Source organism: Chaetura pelagica, unplaced genomic scaffold (assembly GCF_000747805.2).
Source record: "Chaetura pelagica isolate M959 unplaced genomic scaffold, ChaPel_1.0 scaffold309, whole genome shotgun sequence".
NCBI classification, from domain to species: Eukaryota; Metazoa; Chordata; class Aves; order Apodiformes; family Apodidae; genus Chaetura; species Chaetura pelagica.
The window spans coordinates 14,659-25,234 of NW_009954547.1; the positions used below are offsets into that span (position 1 = coordinate 14,659).

A 10,576-nucleotide genomic window follows, 5' to 3' on the forward strand; every position below is an offset into this window, starting at 1 on the left:
GAAACGCCCAGTCAGAACGGCAGGAGCTTCTGGGAAGGGGATGGAGGTGGATTCCCTCCTCTCTGGGCTTTTGGAAGAGGGAGATTTCTGCAAAGCCAGCCACTGCCAGTGCCCACCCACCCAGCTCTGCAGGTGGGTCCCATCCCTTGGACCCCACCGCTCTCCCGGCCTCTCCCCAGTCTCTTATGCCAAGCCCTGCCTGGACAACTGTCACCTGTGGGAGGTGAAGATGATGGATTTGCCACATTCCCGCGTCCGTGTCACTGCGTCCCAGAGCAAACGCCGGGCCACGGGGTCCATGCCAGTGGAGGGCTCATCCAGGAAGATGACCGGGGGGCCGCCGATGAGGGCGATGCCCGCGCTCAGCTTCCGCTTGTTCCCGCCGCTGCGGGGGGACACGGGGACAGAGACCCGAGGTGAGCACAGAGAGAGCCCCGTGGAGTGACGGACAGAGGGGATGGATGGAGGCTCCTCTCACCTGTAGGTCCTGACGAGCTTGTCAGCGTGGGGCTCCAGGAGGAGGCCCCTCAGCATGTTCTCCACGCAGCTGCCGATGTAGCGCTCGGGGATGCCCCTCAGCCGGGCGTACATGCTCAGGGTCTCCCGGCCTGTCATGTGCTCCAGGAGGGCATCAAACTGTGGGCAGTACCCAATCCGCTGCTGGACCTTGGGGCAAGAGGAACCCAATGGGGATCAGCTCCCAGGCTGGGCTCTGCAAGGCCAGATGGTGCCTTGGCACCCAAAGGGCTTTGCGGGACCTCTGGTCTCTGCTCAAAGCGATGGTGACTGAGCTGAAGTTCTGAAACTGCAGGTGAAAGCAGAGGGAAACCCCCAAGCAGCTGGGCTTGGGGGGATGGAGACATGCAGTGCCCCCAGGACAGCAACTGCATGGTGTCACTCTATGTTTCCCAAGTGGTTCCTTATTGTCAGGGGCCATCTCAGGTGGTCCAGGCTCTCACAAGAACACTTCTGGACGGTCTCCACCTTCCCTGCATCCTGGTCTGCACCTTCCCTGTATCCTGGTCTCCACCTTCCCTGTATCCTGGTCTCCTCTGGGGACAAGAGCCCAAGGGAAGGCAAAGATCCAGGGGAGAAAGCCAGCAGGACCACACTTTCAGGACAGACTCTCACCATGTTCTCCTTGCCCAACATTGTCTGGGATCAACAACTGAACTGAAACCCTGAGCCCTGCTTGTCTCCCACTTTCCCAAAGGAAAATGGGCAATTCCAAGCAAGGAAACCTCCAGCAAGGGTCTGGAAAGGTCTGATCTGCTTGTTTTAGAGACTGTCACCAACTGTGACCACCAACTCATGTTTTGCATGTTTCCAACTACAGAACAAAGGGTTTCCCACCCTAGCAAGGTTTGGCTTCCATTTCTCTCCCATCTGTCATCCCAGTGGAGAGGACACTGCTTTCAGGTGGCCAGACAATGGAGAGCTGGGCTAGACAAGGACACAGCATCCCTGGGATGTTGCCTCCACCCCTGGCACCTGCACCTGTGTCCTCCTCAGAAGTGGCCCAGCCCAAGCAGACACCAGACTGGTGGTAACACTGTCCTCCAGCCCTGCAGCCCACGGTACCTTCTTGATGTTGGCCAGAATGCTGTGACCATCCACAAAGGCGTCCCCTGAAGTGATGCTCTCATCACCAGTCAGCATCTTGAAGGTGGTGGTTTTGCCTGCTCCATTGAAGCCAAGGAGGCCAAAGCATTCCCCTTTGCTGACTGCCAAGGAGATCCTGTCCACTGCCAGCAGGGACTCCCGGCTGTCGTAGACCTGGATGAGACCAACACAGAAGCTGTGCCAGTCACCACACCTGCCAAGCACCCCAGCGCACACCAAAGTGGCTTTACCAGCCCTGTGGGGACAGGATGCTCAGGGAGGGCCACCCTCTCCTCACCTTGGTGAGCTCCTTGATGACCAGAGGGCTGCTGAGGGATGACAGCAGCTCTGGTGGCGACTCCAAAACTTTCTTCCTCTCATCTGCCACGTCCCGGTCCTCTGGCAGCACAGACACCCTGTTCAGCAGAGCCACCTAAACATGGGGGAGAAAAAGACTCTTTGCCATCTGGCTGCTGTGGGACAAGTGGGTTCCTCCAGGCTGATCTGTGGCAAGAGTCCCTAACCCAGGCAGGATCCACTTCATCCCTCAGCCACCTCCAGGGATGCTTCATTCCCTTTGCCAACCCACACATCCAACAGGATCTGCACCTCTGAGCAACAGACTCCAGAGCTGCTCCCCCAGGAAGATGACTTAGGTGAGGAGACAAAAAGCCCCTGGGGTTGGAAGCCTGAATGGGGGGAGAACCAGGATTTGGATCCCTGAGCACTGAAGCTGAGGGACTCCACAGAAGCCAGGAATTCAAACAAGATCTGAGAGAGCAACACAAGCACCTCTCCAGGTCGCGGGGGCTCCTGGGCTTGGTTTGGCATGAGGACACCTCACTTCTCCCTCTCACACACTTCAGCTCACCCATCTCCGCCGCCTGCAGATGCCACAGACCAAAGTTCTCAGTCTCCAGAGAAGGTTTGTTTCAATGAGGAAAAGAAGGAAGAGGAAGGAGAAACCCTGGATGGCCAAGGAGGTCAGGTATCGTCCGATCCCAGGCGTCTCCCAGGAAAAGTAGTTCATCTGATAACTGATATCTGAGCAGGGATGGAACAAAATCAAGAGTTGGATCAATCCACACTCTGGGGAGCAGCACAGAAGCTCCAGAGAAAGCTGTGAGCCCAAAGCTTTGGCAGGTTTATCTCCAACCCAGCCCACACTGGGCTCCTTGCCCACAGCTCTTTCCAACACTTCCCACAAGAAGATTCAGGCCTGGAGGGGATCTGGCAGAAGATGCCCCTTGAAGGCACACAGAGGAGATCAAGTTACTCTCTCAGGACCATAACTGGGATATCTTTACTCATCTTGATGGCACCTTCCCTAGCCCCCACTTTCCTCCAATTCATTAGTAAAGAAAAGATTCTTAATTGGACCTTTATTGGTCCAAACTAGGCTGATACTGAATGGGTATGAAGTGGTGCTCACATTTTTCTTAAAAATGGTCTATGGAGCCTCCTGTCCAGGTCGGGTGAGAGGACCATGATACTGGTCAGCTTCACCACCCACCCCAGGGAGACCCCCCAAGCATGGCTGAGGTGGGACAGCCAGGCTGGCCAGGCAAGGACCAACAGGGAGACTCACTGAAGGCCTTGCAGATGAAGATGGCTTCCACAGAGGAGGTACAAAACTGAATGAACTCGTAGTTCTGGTAGAAGTCACTGATGCATTGGCCCAAGCAGTAATTGGGTAAGATGAGAAAGACTTTGTCCAGGGTTTTGGAGAGGTCCACCAAGCCCAGCTCTGAAACAGGAGCACAGAAGAATCAACAGATTATCTGGTTAGAGAAAGAACCTGATATATCCAAGTTCAGAAGGAAAACCAACATATTTCAATACTTTTCCTGGGTGAGAGTGGACTCTTGTAGGGGCTTTTTGCTACTGTGGGGACAACCCTGGGGTCAAAGAGTCCCCTTGGGGGTGGATCTTCTTAGTGCTGGCAGGCATAAAGGACAGTGACCCACCTGGGATGCTCATGATGGTGACGGCGAGGAAGGTGGCTGTGCCTGAGAGGATGTTGAAGATGGTGAGACGGGTGTAGGCTGTGGCCGCCACCGAGAAGAAGAAGCTGAGAAGGTACATGAGGGGGATGATGGCCCAGCCATAAAGGAGGAAGATCAGCATCACATCAACGAGGTGGCTGTCTTGGGTGAAGGCTTCCACGTCAAAGGCCTGGAATATCACCTGTGGCACAGCAATGTGAGGAGAACACGTTTGTCTTGATGGCAAGTGATGCCACCTTGTCTGAGTGGCCCAGGCAGCAGAGGCAGTGGCAGCACCACGCTGACCCAGATAACCCCTCACAGATGGTTCCTACCAGCCTTTCCCCAAGGGAAGCCCCCTCTTTGCATACTGGGAGGCAGATGGGCAGATCCAGGGAATCTCTCTCCATGCTCCCATCTATTTGAGATTTTCTAGTGCCCACACCAAGCACTCAGGTGCCAGAGGCTGCAGCCAACTGACCCAGTTGGCTGACCATGCCCCAGCTCCTGGCAGGACCAAGGGACAACCTTCTTGCTGGTTCTTTATGAGACAACACCATTGGCCTCATCCCTTCCCCTGCACCCACACACAACCCAGAAGAGAAGCACCCAGAGCTCCCACCCAAGGGGAGGACAGGAGGCTGTCAAGGGTGACTCACCAGCATCAGAGCACAAGGGATGAGGAAGTTGATGATGTCCCAGAGCAGGGCAGAAAGCCAGAAGTTGACCACGTAGACGCCGCTGACAAACTGGACGTGCTTGGCCTTGATGGCCCTTTCACTGACCAGGAGCAGGGCGAAGGTGCTGGCCAGCGAGGCCATGCCATACAGCAGGTTGATGGAGATGGCAAAGCCAGTCTGGCCTCTGTGGGGACAGCAGTGGGGCAGGTTAGGACAGGGACAGCTCAACAGACCAACGCTGAGGCTCCACGGGGACAGCACCCCATGCCAGGCTTCCTGTGGAGGCTGCGCTCGCCCACCAAGCCAACCAGCAGGAGAGACCCCCATGGATAAAAGCACATCTCTGTAAGATGAACATCTGCCATGCACAGCCCTCCTAGCCCACCACAAAACTCCATCCTGCCTTTCCCACATCCCACACAGGTCCCCTCTGGGACAGGTGAGGTTCAGAGACCTTGGGTGCAGGTTTAATGAAGTGTGTGGTCATAGAGCCCCCTCTGCTCTCAGCACCTGGGGGAAAACAAGCCCAACCAGGATCTAGAAGGGAATACCCAACCACGTGCACGAGGCTCAGGCAGGGCAGTCATCTCCACAGCTTTGCTCTCCTGAGTGCAACCCCAGCTACATTTGGGTGTGATGCCAGCACAATGGAGCCCCATCTGCACCCAAGGAGAGCACGAGCCCCAGTGGGAAAGCAGGTTCCACGCCACCAGACGTACTCCATCAGCTGATCCTTGGCCTTCTCGGTGATGTTGCGGGGCTGGGGGTAGTTGGTGACTGTGATGGAGGCGTTGGGGCCTGCCAGGGCCCTGAAGACAGCGTTGTCAGCCAGCAGCAGGGCGGTGGCTGGGGAGTGGTAGGCCTGGTTGTTGAAGAGCGCGGTGACCACCGTGCGGTTCCCGGCGCCCTGGAAGGAGGCGGCTGCGATGTAGTGCTCATTGAAGGCTCCTCCTTCCTCCGAGGCCCGTGAGATCAGGTACTCCTCCAGGTCACCTGCCAAACACCACAGCTGTTACGAGCAGGTTTCACCCACATAAGACCTAACTGGGGGCAACTGGGAAAGGCCCCAAGCAGCCCCAGCCCTGGTGGTTCACCCTGACCCCAGTGATGGCCACAAACATGGGGTGAGTGTCTGAAGGAACTGGGGGTGATCAGCCTGGAGAAAAGGAGGCTGAGGGGAGACCTTCTTGTGCCCTACAACTGCCTGGAAGGAGGTTGTAGCGAGGTGGGGACTGGTCTCTTCTCCCAAGTAATAAGTGATAGGACAAGATGAAATGGGTTGAGTTGTGCCAGGGAAGGTTTAGATTGGACATCAGAATAAATTTCTTCTCTGAAACGGTCATTAAAGATTGGCACGGGCTGCCCAGGGAGGTGGCTGAATCTCCATCCCTGGAGGTCTTAAGAGATGTGTAGATGTGGTGCTGAGGGGGCATGGTTAAAACATTGGACTTGGCAGAGTTGGGTTAATGGTTGGTAGAATTAGGTTATGGTTGGACTTGATCCCTTTAAAGGTCTTTTCCAACCAGAACAATCCTGTGGTTGTGGAGAACACAGCTCTGCTTGGGTGAGGAGGGGTCCTGCCAACTGTGGGACAGTCCCGTGCAGGAGAGGATACAAGGGGATAGGTCAGATATGCTGCAGCTGGGACATGAGTCACCCACGCCAGGGGCCCTGAAGCTCCTTGGACCCTCACCCAGCACCTCCAGCGGTGCCTGGCGCTGGGTGTCCAGCAGCTCCACGTACTGCTCCGCCAGCCCCTGCGCCAGCCCCGGGCCGGCCGAGATGGAGAAAGGCACAATGGTCTGGCCGTAGGGCTCCAGGGTCAGCCTCAGCCCGGAGGAGTCCCGGGGTCCTGGGAAGGTCTTGGCCACGATGAGGGCAAAGGCAGTGAAGATGAGAGGCACGAGGAACTGCGCTGCCACCATCTTCCAGTTGCGCCAGCTGTACATGGCTCGCTTCATGAACATGGCGTAGAACTGCTGGCAGCAGAGGTAGAACTGGGAGAGGAGAAGCCAGGTCAGAGCTGGCTGCAGGCAGCCCCACCAGCCATGTCATCCTACACAGCTCAGATGGGGACAACCCCAAAACCACCTCCCCGTCCCACATGGAGCCCGTGTGGCACAGCCTGAGGAGGGGTTAGCAGGGCTTGGTGCCAGCACCACAGCTCAGCCCATCAAACTCCACGGCTTCCTGATGGGACATGGTCACTTTGGGATCTCCAGTATTAAAAGCAGCTTCAGCCATGACCTTTACCTTCCTCCACCTCTCAGCGCTTCAGGTTCATAAAGAGGATTACTGCAACATGGCTGCCTGCCAAAGTGACCAGGCTGGGACACCTGGGAGCTCCAGCCCAACCCCTTCAAGCACCTTCTTCACATCTTTGCTTTTGAAACCCATCAACACCTTCCTCCCCTCCTGCCTTGGAGACATGATCTTGAGAAGCACAAGGAAACATATCACAGGCACATAGGCAGCAGGTCAGGAAGGGCTGCCAAGATCTGTGATGTAGCAACAGCAGGTGAAAGCAACTTCAGATCACCTGGGACACCTTCAAGAGCATTTCTCATCACTAGAAGAGGTTCCCCAGAGAAGCTGTGGCTGCCCCATCCCTGGCAGTGTTGAAGGGCAGGTTGGATGGGGCTTGGAGCAACCTGGGCTGGTGGGAGGTGTCCCTGTCCATGTAGTGGGTTTGGAACTAGATGACCTTAGGGTCCCTTCCAACCCAAACCATTCTATCATCCTAGAACCCCTGCAGACCTGAAGGTTAACATGGGGAGGATGGCAGTGACCAACACAGTGATTTGGGGGTTGGACCAGACGATCTTTTGAGGTCCCTTCCAAACTCTTAAGATTCTGAGACTCTAAAAATCATTTGCCCGGAAGACACCGATCCCACCATCTCCTTCCAAATCCCAGGCAGCAAGACCTGCCAGAGGAGAGAAGCTCCACCTGGTAACCCAGCTCTGAACCCCCCCTTCACACACAGTGTCCCTGCTGCGGGGGCACCCGCCGCCCCGCGCTCACCCCGCTGTTGAGCTTGATGCTGGAGCAGTCCTCGGTGATGAGGGCGCCGCTGTCGTCCGTCATGTCCGTCATCCCGCTCAGGCTGCTGGAGTCGTCCATGGCCCAGTCGTTGGAGCGTCTCTCGTGCTGGTACTGGAGAGGAGGCAGCTGGATGGCCTGGATATCCATGCTGGAGTCCACCAGCTTCCCAACCCTGCGCCAGGAGCAAAAGGGGGTGATGAAACACAGACCCAGGCGGGATCAACCTGTTATGAGCTGGGGAAGCCAAACCCAGGAGACAAATCCAACACGCCGCCGTGGAACACAAGGACTGTGGCACACAAGGACTGTGGCCCCAGGTCCACCCCCCTCCTGCCTACCTCAGGAAGACTTCCTCCATGGTGGTGACCGAGGCGCCGTAGCTGGCGATGCCCAGCTCCTCCCGCTTCTGCTCCAGCTCTGTGAACAGGGCCTCAAACCTGCAGGGAGAAGCAAGGTGTTAGTGCTGCTGGTCCTGGGAGCCAAGGCCAGCTACACCCAGCAGAGCAACCCTCCAGCTGGGGGCACCAGGAAGTGCCTCCTATGTCCAATGGATGGTTGGAGTCCACAGGCCTTAGATTTCAGCACAGCTGAAGTGGAGGAGAGGATGAGAGGTTAAGAGGCTCTGGGCATCAGTCCTGGAGCTGGTTTGAGTCCTGCAGCCAGCTCTGCGGCTTCCAGCAGCACTCAGCACCCCAGGAGGGCAGCCTGTGGGCTCCATCTTCTGCTCCTCCTTGCCACAAGCAGCCTCAGCCACCCATACCTTGCCACAGGCAGCCTCAGCCACCCATGGCTGCCTAGGCAGGGGTGGTGTCCCCATCCCTGGAGGGATTTCCAAGCCCTGTAGATGTGGGGCTGAGGGACATGGGGCAGCGGTGGCCTTGGTGGGGCTGGGTTAGTGGTTGGACTGGATGATCCGGAAGGTGTCTTTCAACCCAAAACAATTCCGTGCCTCTATGATTTCAAGCCAAACCAGCCTTGTTTGTGCCACCCTCCACACCACAGCCACCACGAGCTGGCAGCAGTGACACTGTGGGCACAGGGACACCTGTGAAGTGCCAGCAGTCACAGGGCAGGACGGAGGTGAAAGCAGGAACCGACCTCGGTTTTCCAAGACCAGAGAGCAGCTCCTCTCCCCATCAAGCCCATGACAAGAGTGTGTGGCGATGAGGGGACCCACCTGGGGACAGTGCCATTACCTGTGTGTGCTCTCCTTGGGCAGGATGAAGGACAGCTCTGCCCCAGCATTGCTCTCCATGGTGGCGTTGGGGACGTAGTGACAGATGAGGCGGGAGATCTCCCCCAGGTTACAGTAGGGCTCCTTCACCATCACCATGTGATATCCTGCCCCTGCCCACGGGAGAAGGGAGAGGAGGGTAAGTCCCAGCCCGGCCTGCCCCTGGGTGCTGGAGCAGACAGGGGAACACGGCTTGGTCTGGATATGGACATGATGGACCTCCAGAGAGGCAGAACAGCATAATGGGGAGCAAGCTTCTGCTATGAAGACAGGCTGGAAGAGTTGGGGTGTTCAGCCTGGAGAGGAGAAGGCTCCAGGGAGACCTTAGAGCACCTTCCAGTGCCTGAAGGGGCTCCAGGAAAGCTGGGGAGGGACTTGGGACAAGGGCAGGGAGGGAGAGGACAAGGGGGAATGGATTAAAACTGGCAGAGGGGAGATGGAGGTTGGACATGAGGAGGAAATTCTCCCCCATGAGGGCAGGAAGGCACGGGCCCAGGTTGCCCAGGGAGGTTGTTGCTGCCCCCTCCCTGGAGGTGTCCAAGGCCAGGTTGGATGAGGCTTGTGCAGCCTGGTCTGGTGGGAGGTGTCCCTGCTCAGAGCAGGGAGGTTGGAACCTGGTGATCTTGAAGGTCCCTTCCAACCTTCACCATTCTATGGTTTGGACGAAGAGCAACGTGTCCCTCTCCCTGGCAAGGAGAAGAGGTGGAGCAGGACCTGCCCACTGCTCTCCCTCACCGTATTTGCGCTTGAGGAAGAGCGAGGAGCCGCAGCACTGCAGCTCCCCCTTGGCCATGATGGCGATGCGGTCCCCCAGCAGGTCAGCCTCGTCCATGAAGTGGGTGGTCAGCAGGATGGTGCGGCTGCTCCTCTGCTGCTGCAGCAGGTCCCATGTGGCCCTGCGAGAGGCTGGGTCCATCCCCGACGTCGGCTCATCCAGCATCACCACCTGCCCGGCAGGAGAGGGGAGCCGGTCAAAAAGGGGCTGGGAAAGGGGCAGCAGCACAAGAGAGGACAACCCTGAGACTCATGCCCTCCCACCCAACGTGTGTGCCATGATCTTGCTTGGAGGAGCAGCTACCAGGCAGCAGAGCTGCACTGCAGCCTCAGGGTGGTCCTCAGTCATCCCTATTTTGTGTGGATGCTCCTGCCCCCTCCTCGCTGTCCCTGCATCTCCTGTTGGCTCATCACGGGTGAGGGACAACCTCAGAGACACCAGAAGGGCCTCTGCTGGCCCCAGGGAGGAAGGTTTGAGGTGAACCCCACCAAAGGTGCTTGCCTTGGAGTCCCCAATGAGGGCGATGCCAATGGAGACCTTGCGCTTCATGCCGCCCGAGAGCGCCTTGGTCAGCGAGCGGCGCTTGTCCTCCAGGCCCAGGATCCTCAGGATGTGGTTGATCTCCTCGGGGCACTTGGAGGGTGGGTAGCCCTTCAGCTGCCAGGTGGAGGGAAGGGAGGGTTAACTCTGCCGGCAGGGGTAAGTGTTACCCCTTCCCACCACACCAGCAACCAGCTGCTAGACCCCACCGTGCTCCCTTGTCCACACCCGGGCAGGGAAGTGGGGAAGCCCAGAGATGGACTCTGCCTGACCCCAAAGGAGTTGGCACAGCCAGCAAGGGGGTCCCCAGGAGCCCATGACCCTCCACTCCTCCGTCAGCCAAGCAGGGAGCTCCTGCCTGCGGACGAGGCAGAAAAGAAGAGGCAAGAGCTGTTCTGCTGGATGGATCTCACCACACTCCCCCAGCCCCAGGGGGGCTGCAGGGGTCCCTCCCCCAGGACTGGCTCTCAGGGGACCAGAACTGGGGTGCTCACCCCTGCGTAGAAGTGGAGGTGCTCCTCCACAGTCATGTTGTCAAAGAGGACGTCGTGCTGGGGACACAGGCCCAGGCTGCGGCGGATCAGGACCATGTCCTGGGAGATCTCGTAGCCGTTGATGTACGCCTGCCCGCCCGTCGGAGGGTGCAGACCTGCAGGAGCAGTGGCCTGGGCTCAGGGCTGAGGACAACCCTGAGTGGCAAAGAGGGGGTTCCTGC

At 57.9% G+C, this 10,576-nt stretch overlaps 1 protein-coding gene across 1 annotated transcript in view; it reads right to left on the bottom strand.

Annotated features, from left to right (window-relative positions):
* The window catches only part of ABCA3 (ATP-binding cassette, sub-family A (ABC1), member 3), a 25,117-nt gene that overhangs the window by 1,452 nt on the left and 13,089 nt on the right, over positions 1-10,576 (bottom strand). The window contains exons 12-27 of the mRNA XM_010005053.1: positions 10,356-10,510; positions 9,823-9,978; positions 9,282-9,492; positions 8,509-8,659; positions 7,651-7,749; positions 7,292-7,484; positions 5,961-6,264; positions 4,987-5,260; positions 4,247-4,451; positions 3,570-3,789; positions 3,191-3,349; positions 2,474-2,646; positions 1,901-2,035; positions 1,582-1,776; positions 479-666; positions 215-385 (exon numbers count right to left, since the gene is read on the bottom strand). Of these exons, the coding sequence (XP_010003355.1) occupies positions 215-385; positions 479-666; positions 1,582-1,776; positions 1,901-2,035; positions 2,474-2,646; positions 3,191-3,349; positions 3,570-3,789; positions 4,247-4,451; positions 4,987-5,260; positions 5,961-6,264; positions 7,292-7,484; positions 7,651-7,749; positions 8,509-8,659; positions 9,282-9,492; positions 9,823-9,978; positions 10,356-10,510 (2,989 nt within the window). The remainder of the gene's footprint in view (positions 1-214; positions 386-478; positions 667-1,581; positions 1,777-1,900; positions 2,036-2,473; positions 2,647-3,190; positions 3,350-3,569; positions 3,790-4,246; positions 4,452-4,986; positions 5,261-5,960; positions 6,265-7,291; positions 7,485-7,650; positions 7,750-8,508; positions 8,660-9,281; positions 9,493-9,822; positions 9,979-10,355; positions 10,511-10,576) is intronic.